Source organism: Macaca nemestrina, chromosome 1 (genome assembly GCF_043159975.1).
Source record: "Macaca nemestrina isolate mMacNem1 chromosome 1, mMacNem.hap1, whole genome shotgun sequence".
In the NCBI taxonomy this organism is placed as follows: Eukaryota; Metazoa; Chordata; class Mammalia; order Primates; family Cercopithecidae; genus Macaca; species Macaca nemestrina.
In genome coordinates this window covers 166,488,135-166,506,453 of record NC_092125.1, presented here as the reverse complement: position 1 = coordinate 166,506,453, position 18,319 = coordinate 166,488,135, and the positions used below count along the sequence as shown (strand labels likewise).

Genomic DNA, 18,319 nt, shown 5'->3' with positions numbered 1-18,319 from the left:
TTGAATGAGAATGAGTCAAGGGTTTCTAAGGATGATGCTGGCTATACAGTCTTGTTAAGGAGGTAATATTTTATCTTTATCTTAAAATACTTATGTTGCTAAAGTATTTTTTTCAAACTCATTTGCAAAGTATATAAAGATATTCACATATGAATTTCCTTGTGGTAAACCAAAGAGCATAGGCTTTGAAGTTAGACCTTACTTTGCATCTTGACTCTATGTGAACTTCCATAGAATATTGAATACTATGAATCTCAGTCCTTCATATGTCAAATAAGGCTAATAGTTACCTCAAGGGATTGTTGTAAGAATTATGTAAAATAAAGTTTAGAAAGTGATCAACAAAATGTCATAGAGATAAATGAGGATACTGATTCTTATTCCTGAAATTTACTCCACTTAGTCATAGTGGAGTAATAGTTATTTAACATAGTTTTGGATTTCATGTTGTTAAAATAAGTTGTTGAGTGGCAATTATTCCGTTGCCTTAGAATTGGTGACCAGGTGACTTTTTACTCCATAGCTGAGTAAAAAGGAGCAATACATACTCTATATTCTACAACGATCCATGAATACTTGGAGCAAGAGATTCTTTTAGGCCTTCAAATAAAAGAAAACTGGTGAGGGAAAAAAGAAAAATATCAGAATTGTAAGTCATTGACCTGTTAGGGTCTGCTGTGGCTTTTTCCTCTTTTCTCTGCACATCTGTTAGACACCACACTTGCTGATTTGCCCCAGGTCAAATTTGGAGCAGGTGAAATCAAGCAGGTAAAGTAGGCACTCTGCACTACACTGTTTGGCATGGCCAGGATATTTGAGTTTCTGAGGAAATGCTATGGACTGAATGTTTGTGTCCCCCTCAAATTCAAATGCTGAAGCTTAAATCTCTAATGTTATGGTATTTGGAAGTGGGAGCTTTGGGAGATAATTAGGTTATGAGGGTATAGCCTCATGAAAAGGATTTGTGTTCTTCTAAGAAGAGTTGGTCTAACTCCTTCTCCCTCTCTCTCTCTATCTGCCTTTCTGTCTATCTCCTCATGACGTGAACATACAAAGAAACAGCCGTCTGCAAACCAGGAAGAATACCCTCACCAGATACCCAATCTGCTGGAACTTTGATCTGGACTTCCTGGTCTCAAGAACTGTGAGAAATAAATTTCTGTTGTTTAAGCCACCCAGGCTATGGTGTGCTATTGTAGCAGCCCATACTAAGACAGAAATTAGTAATGAGCAGTGGGGTGCTGTTGTAACAAATACTTGAAAATGTGGCAGTGGCTTTGGCATTGGTTAATGGGTAGAGGCTGGAAGAGTTTGGAAGTACATGCTAGAAAATGCTGACATTGCCAAGAAGGAGATATTAAAGGTGACTTTGGTGAGGGCTCAAAAAGAAAAGAGAAAAACTTCCATTTTCTTAGAGAATACATAAGTAATTATGAATAAAATGTTGGTAGAAATATGGATGGTAAGGGCCATTCTGATGAGATCTCAGACGGAAGTAAAGAACATGTTATTGGAAACTTGAGGAAAGGTGGTCCTTGTTATAAAATGGCAAATAACTTGGCTTGTGTTTGTGTTTTAGTATTTTGCAGAATGTAGAAATTGCAGGCAATGAAATTGGATAGTTAGCTGAGGTTAGTTGTAAGCAAAGTGTTGAGGAGTGACTTGGTTCCTACTGATATTTATAGTGAAATGCAAGAGGAGAGAAATTAATTGAAGATGAAATTGTTAAGGAAAAAGGAACCAGAAATTAAAGATTTGAAAAATTTTCAGTCTGCCCATATTACAAAAAATGAAAAAGTATGCTTGGGAGAGAACACTAAAGGTATGGTAAGTTGACCATTTGCTAGGTAGGTCAGTGTGGATGTGTACCAGGGACCAAATCAGCCATCTCAACAGAAGCCAGGAATAGAGATAGGATTATACCAGCAGAAACACTGCCAGCTGGGACTAAGGGAAACAGAGAAAGTGGGACAAAATGAAAGAAGACTGTTGCACTTCTTAAGATTCTACAGGACCAGACCATACAGCTATTGTATGCAGCTGTTCAGCTATAAATGTACACTGTTTTTCAAGACAAGGGAAGAAGGACCTCAAAAGCAATTCAAAGATGATCAGGGTTGCCACTCCCACAACAGGCCCAGAGGGCATGCACTCAGGGGACAGGGCTGCCTCCATTTCTGTTTCAAAGGGTAAGATCCCTGCCCAGTGGGGCCATGGGTGTGCAACTCCCACCAAACAGAGCTTCAGAGGCGAGACCACTGCCTGAGTGGGTTCTGGAGGCAGCACTACTAGTCTACTGAATCTAGAAGGCAGAGCTTTAAGCCAAAGAGGATTATTCTCAAACCTTAGGATCTCATAGAGTTTGCCTTGCATGGTTTTAGAATTACTTGGAACCTGTCATTTCTCCCTTCTTTCTTATCTCTCCCTTTTGGAATGAGAATGTCTATCCTACACCCATCCCATCAATGTAGCTTGGAAACATCCAACTTGTTTGCTTTCACAGGTTCACAATTGGAGAGAAATTTTGCCTCAGGATACTGTTACCTCAGGTCTCATCCATATCTGATTTAGATGATATTTAGATGAGAGTTTGGACTTAAGAGTTGATGGTGAACCAGTTAAGACTTTTGGGTCTATTGGGATGGGATGAATGTATTTTTCTTGTGAGAAAGATATAAATTTGGAGGGGACAGGGGTGGAATTCTACAGACTGAATATCTGTATCCCCTTCAAATTCATATATTAAAGGCTAAATCCCCAAAGTTATGGTTTTTGGGAGGTGCGGCCTTTAAGAGGTAATTAGGTCATGAGGGTGTAGCCTCATGAATGGGATTAGTGCCCTTACAAGACATGAGAGAGGTGCTATCTCTCCCTCTCTTTCTTGCTGCCATATGAAGATACAATAAGAAGACAGCTGTCTGCAAAGCAGGAAGAGTGTCCTCACCAGACACTGATCTTGGACTTCCTAGCCTTTAGAACTATGACAAATAAATTTCTGTTATTTAAACCACGCAGAGTAAGGTATTCTTTATAGCAGCTTGAACTGACTAATATAGGAGGTCAAATGGATACTGAGATAGTAACTGTGTTTGGGTCATTTTGCTGATACTCCACCCAGATTGCTGACTGCAAGCTTGGGGATCCTTTGCAGAAGAAATTGTGGCATATATTGGAGAGTATATGAGTTGATGAAGAATTTGAAGAGTTGTAGCTGAAGGAAGCTCTCCTTGGTTGGAGAATGGGTTCCTCTGAGGATCTCTCACATGTGCTCTTTATGACTAAAGTTGGCCAGAAAATGATTGATGACTAAGGAAAAAGTTGGAAAAGTTAATAAGAAATTTTGTCTTCTCTCACCCTCCTCCTTTACTCCCATACAGGGGGTGTGCTGGTAAATTTTTAATAACCTTGAGTTTGGGTGTAGTTCTAATGTGGAATTTTACTCATTCATCAATAGCGTAAGCTACCTCTTTGTTGAACCAAATAATAGTTTTTGAGTATTTCCTTATTTTTTTGTGCTATTCAAAGCATAATGGCTATAGGTAAGGCATACTTTTTTTGGTAACACTTACTTTTAAGTTTAATCTTCATCATTAACATTTTCTTCCTCACTTTCTTAAATCTAGACAGACAACAACTCAAGCCTTGATTTGTAGTGTTTGCCAGTTGCTGTGGTGTAAATACTCCCATTGTCAATTTCTACCAAGGTGATATAATTAAATGTGAAATTTGGAAGAGATGTGTAGTAGCATACTTTTATACAAATTTCTACCATATGGATATAATAGATGTAAATAACTTCAAAACCATGGATAATAGTAAAATGTACAATAATTAGGAAGTGATGAGTTCTGAGTATTATCTTTATTTTTAGTATGCCATTGAATTTTAAGTTTATATAATTTAATTTTTAATGGTAAGTGTTTAATAAACATCTCACAAAATTGCTGAAAATTCAACCAGCAGCTCTAATAAGTTGGTAGGAGTTGGCTTTAGCACACCACTGTACCCATATCAGAGGAAAAAGAAATTAGAAGAGTGAGGAGGTGTGCTGCAAGAGGACCATATCAGCCTGCTACTTTCAGATGAGGGAACAAGAAGAATCAAATTACTGACCATACCCCTCTCCATTTCAGCTCCTCCAGTGTCACTAGACTGGCTTGTATAGGGAAGGGAAAGCCATGACGAGGGGTAAGATTAAAATACTAAGTTGGACAGACTTTTAACAACCAAAGTGATCAGGGCGAAATTAGAGAAATATAAAACTGCTTTGTTATTATTATTATTTTTGGGATGGAGTTTCACTCTTGGTGCCCAAGCTGGAGTGCAATGGCGCGATCTCAGCTCACTGCAACTTCCACCTCCAGGGTTTAAGCTATTCTCCTGTCTCAGCCTCCTGAGTAGCTGGGATTACAGGTATGCGCCACCACGCCCAGCTAATTTTTGTCTTTTTAATAGAGACGGGGTTTTACCATGTTGGCCAGGCTGGTCTTGAACTCCTGACCTCAGGTGATCAGGCCACCTTGTCCTCCCAAAGTGCTGTGATTACAAGTGTGAGCCACTATGCCCTGCTTTATGTTTTTATGTCACTGAATCAAGAATAAGCAATGAAATAGTTAAAACTAATATTTTATTTTATGTTTCTTTAAAAATCTATATTTGCTTTGGGAGGCCGAGACGGGCGGATCACGAGGTCAGGAGATCGAGACCATCCTGGCTAAGACGGTGAAACCCCGTCTCTACTAAAAAATACAAAAAACTAGCCGGGCGCAGTGGCGGGCGCCTGTAGTCCCAGCTACTCGGGAGGCTGAGGCAGGAGAATGGTGTGAACCCGGGAGGCGGAGCTAGCAGTGAGCTGAGATCCGGCCACTGCACTCCAGCCTGCGCGGCAGAGCGAGACTCCGTCTCAAAAAAAAAAAAAAAAAAAAAAAAAAAATCTATATTTGCTTTCTATTCTTGTGGTCAGACTTAAGGATCAAATCTACCTTTGCAAAAAAGAACTGAGAACTGTTTCACCTTTGTCTGTGTTCCAAAACTATTTAAATAGTTCTTTGAAACTACAAAGAAACTCACCCTTGACACAGCTTCAAAGTGGTACTTTTGTAAAAGAATTCTTTGACTGCTTCCTCAAATTTTTCTACAGTTATTGATCTATTTATGTTTTCTTTTTTGTTGAGATTTTTCCCTTTCATATTTTCCCAAAAGTTCATCCATTATTACACACATGTGTCAAGCAATGTAGTTACACAAAGCGTTCATTATAATTATTTTAATGTCTTCCATATCCATGGCTATAACTTCTTCTTCATTACCAATATTGTGCCTTTATGTTGCCATTGTTTTCTCTTCAATTTTCCAAACTGTGGTCATTTTAACATTTTTTTTGGAGGTGTTAAACATACTAAGTTTCCCAAGTACTCTTAAAAGTTCAGTGTGCTAGGCCGGGTGCAGTGGCTCATGTCTGTAATTCTAGCACTTTGGGAGGCCAAGGTGGGTGGATCACCTAAGGTCAGGAGTTCGAGACCAGCCTGGCCAACATGGTGAAACCTTGTCTCTACTAAAAATACAAAAAATTAGCTGGGTGTGGGGGCACATGGCTGTAATCCCAGCTACTCGGGAGGCTGAAGCAGGAGAATCGCTTGAACCTGGGAGAGGGAGGTTACAGTGAGCCGAGATCATGCCACTGCACTCCAGCCTGGGCGGCAACAGAGCAAGACTCTGTCTCAAAAAAAAGTTCAGTGTGCTTAGGAGGGGAAAGCCAAAGTTTGGTGAATGTACTGGGAGACTGACAGCTTTTCTTTTTTTTAGTCCTCCAACAAATGTATACTTAACATGGTTTATAATAAATGTATTGAATTAAAAACTAAGTGTTATACATTTGATTTATAAGATTAATTATTTATAAATCCTGTCCTCAACTGATCTTGACTTTCTTTTCTGGTTTATATAGTCTCTTGTCATATTTTTTAAAGTTTCCATTTTATTACATAGATTAAGTTTTTTGATTTGGCTGAGGTGTAACTAAATTATAAATTCTGCTATCTAGAAGCAGATAGAATTGTAGGATAGATAAAATGGATATATAGTTTTCTTCTAGGCTGACAGAGACCTGGATAAGGGTGTTCTATAACACCCTCACTGAGGACTGAGCTACAATTACTTTTACCAGTTTTTAAGGAGGATCCAAGTATGAGTTATTCTACTCCTATGCTTCCCTAGAAGTAGGTGTTAAAAACCACTGAGTCTGGGATTGACCCTACTTACCAGCTAACAAGTTCACCTGGCAGTTTCATCAATGCTGGCAGAAGATATGAGACTCTTGGATCAGAGACAAAGGATGATTGATTACTCAACAATAAGAGTGTCCATATTGACCAGGCATGGTGGCTCATGCCTATAATCCCAGCACTTTGGGAGGCTAAGGAGAGTGTACCACTTAAGGACAGGAGTTCAAGATCAGCCTGGCCAACATGGCGAAACCCCGTACCTACGAAAAATACAAAAAATTATCCAGGTGCAGGGGTACACACCTGTAATCCCAGCTACTCGGGAGGTTGAAGCAGGATAATCTCTTGAACCCAGGAGAGGGAGGTTGCAGTGAGCCGAGATTGTGCCACTGCACTCCAGCCTGGGCGAAAGAGCAAGACTCTGTCTCAAAAAAAAAAAAAAAAAAAAAAAAAAAAAGAGAAGAAAAAAAGGAGTAGCCAGATTATCATCTTCTGCACCAGTTCTCTGAGCTAGGAATAAAAATTGTGTTCCTAAAACCAAACATCATATGTTCTCACTGATATGTGGAAGCTAAGCTATGAGGATGCAAAGGCATAAGAATGATGCAATGGACTTTGGGGACTTGTAGGAAAGGGTGGGAGGGGGATGACGGATAAAAGACTACAAATAGGGTGCAGTGTACACTGCTCTGGTGATAGGTGCACCAAAATCTCAGAAACAACCACTGAAGAACTTACTCTTGTAACCAAATGCCACCTGTACCCCAATAACCTATGGAAAAAAAAATGTTCCGAGCTCTAGGTTCTCATAGAAAATGAGAAGTAGAATTTGGAATTATAAATGTGGTGGGCTCACCAGTACAAGATCATAAATCTGTTTTTTGTGAATTTTATCGGTTTGTCCTTTTGCATTAAAAAAATTGATCCCCTCTTCCCTCTGCCTGTTTTTGCTCTTACATTTAAAAAAAGTCCTGTGAAATTATACCCTGTCTTAGTTGAACTAAGGGAAGTACAGATTAAGGCCTTGATTTTGAGTTGCATAGGCTGGAATTATAGGAAGGTGACTGCTTATCACTGGGACAGGTCATTGAAATGGTACTTTCATGAAAAGGAAAGAAACCCATGAGAAGGGTAAAGCTCAGATGGAAGCATGGGGTTGCTCTGAAAGCTCCCCCTTCCCAACTGGAAATTGCTTATGGAAATTCTTTGGAATGTTTTATGTTTTTATAGGAAGGCAGCTTTGAGAAAGAATCCCAGAACATTGTGGCATCACAGAATAATTTTTAAAATATTTTTTCTGTAATAAGATACCCAGCTTGGGATCTTTATTTTATTCATATTTAATTTTAATTTGGGAAAATACTCTTCCCTGTAATTTTCACAGAAAAAAAAATACATAGATAGATTACTTTCTAAAACCTTTCATTTCCAAAAAAAACTCTTTTGTTCTCATACATAAATGATGTTTCATATAAATAGAGGATTCCTCAATTGCCATGCTGTTCAAAAGTTGGAAATAATTTACTGTTTTCTAGCCTCAGAGATGCAGAGAGGTCTATAAAACTGATTTTGTTTCCTTTCCTTTGTAATTAACTTGTTTTTTCTGCCTTTTGAATTAAGTAATTTTACCGTAAGTTGAGCACTTGGTGACCTTTTTGATCTGAAACTTCAAGTCTATCTTCAAACCATGGGCATTTTTTTTCTAATATTACTTTGATTATTTCCTAAACATCTGTCTCTCTCTTCTAATTTATGTATTAAGCACATATTTACATATTGAGTATCCCAAACCATACTAAATGTTTCTTGTCAATATGACTTCCATTTTTTTTTTTATATTTGCTAGATTGTGCCTCTATTATTGACCCAGTTTTCACCAATATTCTATTTTTTTTAAGGGTTTTTTTTTTTTTTTGAGACAGGGTCTTACCCTGTCACCCAGGCTGGGGTGCAGTGGTGTAGTCATAGCTCACTGCAGCCTTTAAATGCTGGTCTCAAGCAGTCCTCCTGACTCAGCCTCCTGAGTAGCTGGGATTACAGGTGTGAGCCACCAGACTCAGCTTGTATTCTATTTTTAATTTTTCTTTGTAGCTGTTGGTTCAGAAATGCTTATTTTTAATGTCTTTTTCCCCCTGATTATTTCTATCCTTAAGAGACATATTGTCTAAAGTTTTCTTCTGTTCTTTCCATTAAGTTAGACTCATTAGGAGCCACCCGTTCTAATTGCTTGGCTTCATCTCCCTCCTTCAAGTAAGAGTCCCTTTCAATGATCCGTGATTTCTCTTTGACTACTCTTCATGGCAAGTGTAGGTTCCTTCCACACCTCAGAAGCTCAGGCTATTTTGGTCTCAGGTAATATCAGACAGTGACAGAGACGATCCATTTGTAATGAATGAGTGGCAAATAGGCTGTCATATTGGGATCTCTTGATTGAGGGAGTGTGAAATAAAGAGGCCTGTAGTAGTGCTTCTTAAACTGCTAGCTGTGTGTCAGAATCACATGGAGTGCTTTGGAAAAACGTCTGCACCCAGACCAAAATTCAGCATACTCATCCTATAGTCAGCCCTGTGGAACCCCTGAATACAAAAATTTGGCCCTCCACATATACGTGGTTTCTTATCCTGCAAATACTGTATTTTTAATCTGTGTTTGGTTGTAGATGCAGAACCTACCGATACGGAGGCCTGAATGCATTTATTGAAAAAACCCACATATAAACGGAACCAAGTAGTTCAAACCCGTGTTGTTCAAAGGTCAACTATATTACATTAAATAGCAATTTGGGTTCACTTCTGGAAATAGAAGCTGGTGGTTTGGACTAGTTATCCCTCTAAGAACAACTAGAAAAGCTGGACAAAATATCAAAATATTTGAGTATACCTGAGAGCTCCCAAAGCAGTAAGGATTTAGGGGGCCAAGAGCTGTAAGAAGAGTGAAGCTCAGGTAAGAATGGCATTTGGACTTGCATGTTTGTCAATTCCAAATCAGCAGGAGAGTTCAAAAAGCCCTGTGTTGCTCTTAGCAAACTTATAGGGCTATGGAAACAAAACTGAAATTCAGGACCCACAGAAGAAAGGCCCCAGAATACCCTTCGGACTTGGGTTGGGACCCCAAAGCTTTATAGTTCGTAACCTATTTAATGGAGAGCAATAAATAGACAAGCCCTCAAAAGAACAGAAGTCTAGTGTTGAATGATCTCTACCCGATCTAGGATTGCAAATGCCCCTAGCCTAGTCATTTGCCAAAAACCAGGACAAATTTTCTCTGGAGAAGAAACCATCTAGAGCTTCAAATATCTATACTTTTACAATGGCATTGTCCCATTCTCGATAAAAAATAACCAGGCATGTGAGGAGATAATACAATAAGCTTCTAAACAACAACAAAAAAAGGTAACAGACAGAGACCCACAGGGGACTACATAAAATAGCAATGCTTGGTATGTCCAGAGAATTAAACGGCAATTTACAACATCTGTTATATTTCTTCATTTTTGCATAAATTAATTGAGTTCTTATATTTTTAAATATAGCAAGGAATTAATATGTTTTGCTATTTTAAAGAGTTGTATTTGGGGTTTTTTTGTTTTTTTTTGGATAGAGTCTTGCTGTGTTGCCCAGGCTAGAGTGCAGTGGTGTGATCATAGCTCTCTGTAGCCTCAAACTCGTGGGCTCAAGCAATCCTCCTGCCTTAGTCTCACAAGTAGCTGGAACTATAAGTGTGCACCACCACGTCTGGCTAATTTTTTTAAAAAAATTGTTTTCAGTAGAGACAGGATCTTACTGTGTTGGCCAAGTTTGTCTCAAACTCCTGGGCTCAAGCAATCCTCCCATCTCATCCTCCCAAAGTGCTGGGATTACAGGCATGAGCCACAGCCGCCCAGCCAAGTGTTCTATTTTATTAAACAAAAATTATACAGGGAGTGTTAAAACTATGAGTGTTACTAGGAACTGTATCTTTTGGTTGAATTCACCAATATCTAAGGAAGTTTGTTTCAGTCTGAGGAATAGTACAAAACTGCTGCATAAGGAAAGCTACTGAGAGACAGGAAGGTAGTAGATAGGAGTGGTCTTAGATGCAGATGCCATAGTTCAGATAGGCTGCTGCTTGGACTTAGATACATATTCAAGATCATCATCTCAATTATTTCAAACAAATTTTATTTTCTTTGGCTAGAGTTATATCCTATTTATTTTTATTTTTTTATTTTATTTTATTTATTTATTTTTTTTGAGACGGAGTCTTGCTCTGTCACCCAGGCTGGAGTGCAGTGGCCGGATTTCAGCTCACTGCAAGCTCCGCCTCCCGGGTTCACGCCATTCTCCTGCCTCAGCCTCCCGAGTAGCTGGGACTACAGGCGTCCGCCACCACACCCGGCTAGTTTTTTGTATTGAGACAGGGTTTCACCGTGTTAGCCAGGATGGTCTCGATCTCCTGACCTCGTGATCCGCCCATCTCGGCCTCCCAAAGTGCTGGGATTACAGGCTTGAGCCACCGCGCCCGGCCTAGAGTTATATCCTAATTCTTGTGTAAATTCTTGAAAGTTTTATGTTTTTTTTTTTTTTTTTTTTTTTTTTGCTGGTGTTGGACACATGGTTTTTGCTTGTGTTAGACATACGGATATTGATCAAACCGAATTTACTTGGTCTTTGGATCTTAGAAATATGTGCCTCTTTGCTTTTTATACTTAAGACTCTGGCTTTGCTGCTAGCCCCAAACATCCCAGTCATCCAGGTTACACTTAAAAGGAGCGTTGCTCAGTTATTGATGGGTTATATTGTCACTAACACAAGATCAATGATGCCTGTATAAGCTATTTAGAAAATAATCTTATCAGGCAGGAAAGGGATAGCAACAATATCATCCTGGGAAATACTGCCATAAAACATTGCATGTTACCTTTAAATGTGCCTAATGAGTCATTCGCCATATACTATACTGCTACACAAAGGCATATATGTAATATGTAAATATAAAATGCAAAAATCATGACATACATTTTCCCTTCTCCACATTCTCAGCTTCCATTTTATGCAATGTTTTTCTGTGTATTTCTAAAATATTCCATTTCACTATGGATAGTTCTATAAATTATTTGGGAGCAGAATTATTGGCTGTGTCTACATAAAAAATAAAGTAGTAATGTAAGAAGTTTGTGATAAAGCTAAATTATATAAACTACCGATATGTATTTACTTGTGCTAGAAACAAACTCCTTTGTCTTATCTTAGAGTTCTACATGGAAACATGTTCTGATATCCTGGTAAATCAAGAATAACAAAAATCTGAGTGAGCTGTATTTTGTGCCATAATCAGAATACTTGATTCTGATTATGAAAATGACAGATATTAGCTACACAAATAATGTTTTTTTACTTTAGATTCAGACTTGCTTGTCCAACTTTCTTCCAGATATCTCTACCTGAATTTCCCATGGGCATCTAAAACTTAACATCTACAAAATAAATCCCAGCCCTTCTCACTTTGATCCTCTTGTCCACCCCAATCTCCTTTTCCTCACTTGGTCTCTGCCTAAGTACAAAGCACTACAATGCACCTAGTTACCAAGCCCCAAAGCTTGCAGTCATCCTATTGAATGGGGTACAGTAGTGATGAAGAACGCAGGCTCTGAAATCAGACTTCTAAGGTTCAAATCCAGCCTTGCAACTTGTTAGCTGTGTGACCTTGAGCAAATTGTTTAAGCTCACCCAGACTTAGTTTTTTCATCTGTAAAACTGCACTAAAACATCGGGCTAAAAAAGTTTGTTTCACTCTGAGCAATAATACAAAACTGCTGCATGAGGAAAGCTACTTGGAGACAATCAGGTGGTAGGTCTTAATCAGAACACTTACATGAAAATGTAAGTAAGTAGGAGTAGTCTTAGATGCAAATGTCATGGTCTGTTTATTCGTTTTTTGAGATAGTCTTGCTCTATTGCCCAAGCTGGAGTGCAGTGGCGTGATCTCAGCTCACAGCAACCTCTGCCTCCCGAGTTCAAGCAATTCTCGTGCCTCAGCCTCCCAAGTAGCTGGGACTACAGGCATGTACCACCAAGCCCAGCTAATTTTTTAAAAATGTGTTTTAGTAGGGATGGGGTTTCACCATGTTGCCCAGGCTGGTCTCAAACTCCTGATCTCAGGCTATCCACCCACCTCGGCCTCCCAATGTGTTAGGATTACAGGCGTGAGCCACCGTGCCCAGCCCACAAATGTCACAGTGCTCATGTAGGCTGCTTAGTGTATAGTGTCATAGCTGCTGCCTAACTAAACTATGTGTGAAAATCAAGGTCACATAGCTAACAAATGGCAAGGCTGGATTTAAACCTTAGCAGTCTGATTTCAGGGCCTGAGCTCTTCATCACTACTGTACCCCATTCAATAGGATGACTGTGAGCTTTTGGGCTTGGTGACTGGGTGCACTGTAGTGCTTTGTACTTAGGCAGAGAACAAGTGAGGAAAACTTGTTACCCAGAATAAATGAGATAAGGACAGTATCCACGCTACCACCAATGTCCAATTAATTTGTAGTTCTATTGATTCCACATCTTAGTATTTCTTTTTTCTGAACTCTCCTTTACAATTCTGATGTATTTGGAAAAATTTTATAGCATTATGCATGCACTAAATGCCAGTGAAAGACCAAGTATGACATATTTAGGCTATCCCTTCTAAGTGCGCAGAGAAATTGCCTTACTTGGCTTTCTAGGCAGACTTTTTCTTAAGCATATCAGTTAAAGTTTGCATTAAATCCTGACATTAATTTGGGGCAACATAATTGAGCTCAAGAAAATTCAGAATTGTAATTACCATCTACACTAGTAAAATATTATACATAATAAATATTTTATAAACTAGGAATATTCAGAAAGCTAATCTAGTATATTTTAACTCATAACCCTTATAAAATATGCCATACAACTTTCATTTAATATACATTGCATAATCTAAGACAAATATAAAGTAATGTTTTAAAACTCTGAACTGGGCCAGGTGTGGTGGCTCATGCCTGTAATACCAGTACTTTGGGAAGCCCAAGTGGGTGGATCTCTTGAGGTCAGAAGTTTAAGACCAGCCTGGGCAACATGGGAAAACCCCATCTCTATTAAAAATATAAAAAATTGGCCAGGCATGGTGGTGCACGACTGTAGTCCCAGCTATTCGGGAGGCCAAGGTGGGAAGTTGAGGCTGCAGTGAGCCATGTTTGCACCACTGCACTCTAGCCTAGGCAATGAAGTGAGTCCCTGTTTCAAAAACAAACAAAGAAACAAATTCTGAACTGAAAATTTAAGGTGGTTATGATAGTTACATTTTTGATTTTGTAATGCTGCATGACTTGTCTTCTTTGATCTTTGATATTGCCTTAGATGCAGATGTAGCAATAGCCTCTTCAAATTCCAACTGAAAATCAAATGTCAGGGGTAGAGCCATAGTTGTTTTTCTTCCTTCACTCTGAAGCCTGTTTATCTGCAGCAAAGCCAAAGTGGAAAAAAAAAAGATGAGTACTTTTTATATGGGGAAAATCTTAGGTGGAGAGAAAAAAAATAATCTCACTTTACGTGCACAAACACACACACACACAGAGAGAGAGAGAAAGAGAATTTAGGTGCCAGGCAATAATGGAAAAATAGTACAGATTGAAAATTGGGGGTCTAGTGCACCAACTGTTTTTATGCCTTTGCTGTGTGACCTGAGCCATTCTTTTCCCATCTGTAAAATGTGGGGGTAGGACTAGAGGATTATTAAGGCTCCCTCCTAATTCTAAAATACAGAATGTAAGGAAAGACCTAGATATTTAGATGCAGAGAGTTCTTGGAACCATAGTAGGCATGTCTCTCCAGCCAGCTCCTCTTCCTGTAGCCATGCACACGGTGAATCACACCGATCTTCCTCTAGTCATGTGAGCCAGAAATAGAGTGAAGAAAGCAATCAAAAGAGGACTTTGTTAAAATCCTTATACAAATGGACTGAAAAAGAAAAAGGATCTAGCTAAAAGGTGGATAAAGGAGCCGAAAGTTTTCTCTAAAAAATTCTCTCAGAGCATAGCACAAAGGAATAAAGAGATGAAAGCCCTGAAAGCAAAGTCAAAGGATATGGGAGACTTCTGCTTCTGCCAAGAGATGAAGCACTATGGAATTAATCGCCTGCTTTCAACAACTAGGAGCTCAGGCAAAATGTATGAAAACAACTACCCTCAGCTATTAGAAAACAGAGTAGGACAGATCGCTGAGAGAAGGGAAACAACTGAGGTCCACCCTCCAATAGCCCAGCTTACTTCCCGGAGGTGGTTTCGGAGCTGAGGTGCAGGGAGGAGAAACTCATTGTATTGGGGGAACTCAAACCAAATCTTGTGGCTTTGAGCTTGCTAAAGTTAAGAGAAAGTTTGCACCAGCAATCACACTCTCAGGCATTTACTTCAGAGAAATGGAAACTCATGTTCACACAAAAACCTGGATGCAAATGTCCATAGCAGCTTTATTTGATTTTTTAAGCAACTTTATTTTTACTAGTCAAACCATGAAAACAATCTAAAAGCCCTTCATTGGATGATTGCTTGAAACTTTGTACATCTATATAATGGAATACTACTCAGCAATAAAATTTTTATATTTTTATACATTACCTTTTCAGCCAGGATAGTTGCTTTTTACAAATTAGTTTATATCATATTAATGTATCATTAGTTAAAAAGTAAAATTATTCACATTTGAAATGTTAACCTGTTAATGATTAAATTGAATTGTAGCTTATACTTAACAAACCTTTGTTCTTCTGGCCAAGATTCTCTCTGCTTGCTTATCAAGGACATCTAAGTTCTCTAAGATTTTTTCTGCCATTGTCAATCACTAAATTCCTATTTTAAAATAAGGAGGAAGAAGAACAAATCAATTCGAATTTAAACATATAACTAGGCATAAGTTTTCAAAAGACCCACTTTTACATTACTGTTTTAGGTAAATAATAGAATTGTTTAAATCATACAGTAAATCATAGAATTGTAAATGTACCCAAGTTTTTTCAGTTGAAGGCCATATGATCAGAACTCCCAGATGTGTACAGGCCCCATGAATTTTTAAATTTATGATAAAGGTGAGGGGGAGAAAGTTCATGATTACCATGAGAACCATATGTGACTTATACTTGAAGCAAGACCATGTGGCTTGAATTATATCTATTTCCTTTTTTTTTTTCTTTTTAAGTTAAAAACATATCAAGCTAGGATTAGGACTTAATTTTGGTGGTGGTGGTGTTGTTGAGACAGAGTCTTGCTCTGTCACCCAGGCTGGAGTGCAGTGGCATGATCTTGGCTCACTGCAACCTCCGCCTCCTGGGTTCAAGCGATTTTCCTGCCTAAGCCTCCTGAATAGCTGGGATTACAGGCGTGCACCACCACACCCAGCTAATTTTTGTATTTTTAGTAGAGACAGGGTTTCACCATGTTGGCCAGGCTGGTCTCAAACTCCTGACCTCAAGTGATCCGCCTGTCTCAGCCTCCCAAAGTGCTGGGATTACAGATGTGAGCCACCGTACCCGGCCAGGAGTAGGACTTTGGACATATCTATTTTCTTTCTGTCATGATATAATTTTAATCAAAGTAAATGCAAGGAACTCATATTTCTATAATTAATTGCTTCAAATTAAATTGGTCAGTGATCCAAGACTGTTAACAGCATGTAGCAGGTAATTAGTCACACATAAGTAGCAACAACTAAGCTGGATAGGTTCCATTGCCATAATAGTTCATATTTCCTAGTTAATTAATATTGCTAACAGTCTCATCTGAGGTCAAGCAGTCCATATTAAGCTTAGGGAGCTGTATAAGACATCAGAACCTGGTCTAATTTATTACATCTTCAGATGAGAAAACTGAAGGCCACAAAGTACCCTATTAGTGTAGTAGAAATAGCTAGGGCAGAGTAGAGGCAAGAATCCAGGAATATCAACCCAAAACTCCCTTTATTTATTTTATTTATTTATTTATTTATTTATTTATTTAAAAAATCTGTGTAGATGGGCCAGGCACAGTGGCTCATGCCTGTAATCCCAGCACTTTGGGAGGCTGAGGCAGGCAGATCACTTGAGGTCAGGAGGTCAAGACCAGCCTGGCCAACATAGTGAAACCCTGTCTCTACTAAAAATACAAAAATTAGCCAGGCATGGTGGCACATGCTTGTAATCCCAGCAACTTGGGAGGCTGAGGAGGAGGATCACTTGAACCCAGGAGGCAGAGGTTGCAGTGAGCCGAGATGGCGTGCCACGGTGCTCCAGCCTGGCTGACAGAGTATGACTCTGTCTCAAAAAGAAAAAAAAAGATAGTGTAGATGACCATGCAGTCAGTATATTTTTGCTCACTGAATTAAATGGGCTCCAGGGGCATTTAAGTGTAAAAGTTATATGGTTCACAGAAAGTACAGAATCATCAATGTTTTCAATGAATATTAATGTTAATACTAAGGTTCTTTCCAGCTCAAAAAAAATCTGATATTTCTCCTATATTGTATATTATTCCAGCAGTGCCACATGGAGACAACAGTTCATCAAAGGAGAAAGATTCGGGATACTATGCCAAAAGTTTACATTATTTTGTAATTGGTTTCTTTCAGCTTTTTTTTTTTTTTTTTTACTCTTTTTTCCTTCACCATACATTGCCCTGAGTATGAATTCTTCATGCACTGATAGTGACATCCCATTCCAGCATGCCCTCTATCATGTCACTACATCCAGATTTTCCCTCCATCACATGATGTAGTCCAGTGTGACAAAGAAATTACACAGACGGCCTGGGTGTGGTGGTGCGTGCCTATAATCCCAGCTACTTGGGAGGCTGATGCAAGAGGATTGCTTGACCCTAGGAATTTGAGACCACTCTGGGCAACATAGCAAGACCTCATCTCAAAAAGAGAAAAAAAAAAGTAGCCGGGCACAGTAGCACGCATCTATAGTCCCAGCTGCTGGGGAGGCTGAGGTGGGAGGATCAAAAGGATCATTTGAGTCCAGCAGTTCCAGGCTGCAGTGACCTATGATCATGCTACTGCACTCCTGCTTTGGTGACAAACAGAGCAAGACCCCATTTCTTTAAAAAAATGTGACACAGAGGAAATTCTGGGCCATAAGGGTACAAGCAGATAGCATGCCTTGTGACAAACCACACAACCTCAGGTTGCATGCTGGGGAGATCCAGGAATGTGAAAGCTGATCATACGAAATGGGTCACTCTTGTGGTTCCTAACTAAAACACAGTGAGAAGTCAGGGTAAGAGAAAACACTCAGGGCACAGAACATTGCTCCAAAAATGCAGTCCATCTGCAAGTCTGGCAGCTGAAATTGACTGCTGTAACCTAAACCAGTTGTATCTAATAGCTACTGAAAAGACCAGTGGCAACTCTAAGCCAATTTTGCCCACAACCTTCACTTATCAATCTTGTCAGTGCCTCAAAACCTCACTAGTGCCAATTTGTAACATTCCCTGGTTTTATAAAACTTCTAACCTATTCTTTGTTCTTCAGAATATACTGAAGACTACTGCTCTGTGTGTATACCCTAATTGCAATTATTTCCTCCCAAATAAACATTTTGATTTTAGAGATTAGTCTCTATATTTTATTTGACATTGACAGGGTAAAGGCATTAGCACAATGTGAATGCTTATGACTTTCTGGGTTTCTTACAGAACAATAGGGGACAGATTTTGAAAGAGAATATAGATTATGATTATGTGGACATATTTTCTTTTCAGACCCAAGAACCATTCCTCTTGTAAAACTAAACTAAACTAAAACTCTCCGAGGAGTTTTAGCTTTTCTGTTTCCCTTAAACATAATATGAGTTCAAGGGGATGGAGAAGGTGCTCATATTCCCCACCTAAGTTTATTTTACTGGAGACAAAGATTTCTGTTTTTCAGCAAGACACAGGTAAATAACTGGAAGAATCAATGTATTGAAGTGAATGAGTTTCCCAGTTTGGGGAAGGTATAAACTACATGAGGGCCAGCTGAAACAATGCTGCTTACTTGTGAGAAAGAACAGAAAGCAGATCTTTTTAGAGTAAGGTGTCCTACACCTCTCACTTTTAATCACCCCATCTTCAACACCACATA

General features: G+C 39.0%; 1 protein-coding gene across 15 annotated transcripts in view; it reads right to left on the bottom strand.

Annotated features, from left to right (window-relative positions):
• Positions 1-18,319, bottom strand: part of C1H1orf141 (chromosome 1 C1orf141 homolog) — a 69,698-nt gene that overhangs the window by 38,304 nt on the left and 13,075 nt on the right. For 14 of the 15 annotated variants that reach the window (XM_071091496.1, XM_071091507.1, XM_071091520.1 and 11 more), the window contains 2 exons: positions 14,984-15,075; positions 13,531-13,688 (listed from right to left, as the gene is read on the bottom strand). In XM_071091496.1, coding sequence (XP_070947597.1) covers positions 13,531-13,688; positions 14,984-15,058 — 233 coding nt within the window. In that variant the 5' untranslated portion in view covers positions 15,059-15,075. Of the gene's footprint in view, positions 1-3,114; positions 3,307-3,569; positions 3,692-13,530; positions 13,689-14,983; positions 15,076-18,319 lie in introns of those variants that run through there. The other variant, XM_071091526.1, reaches the window with a different exon arrangement.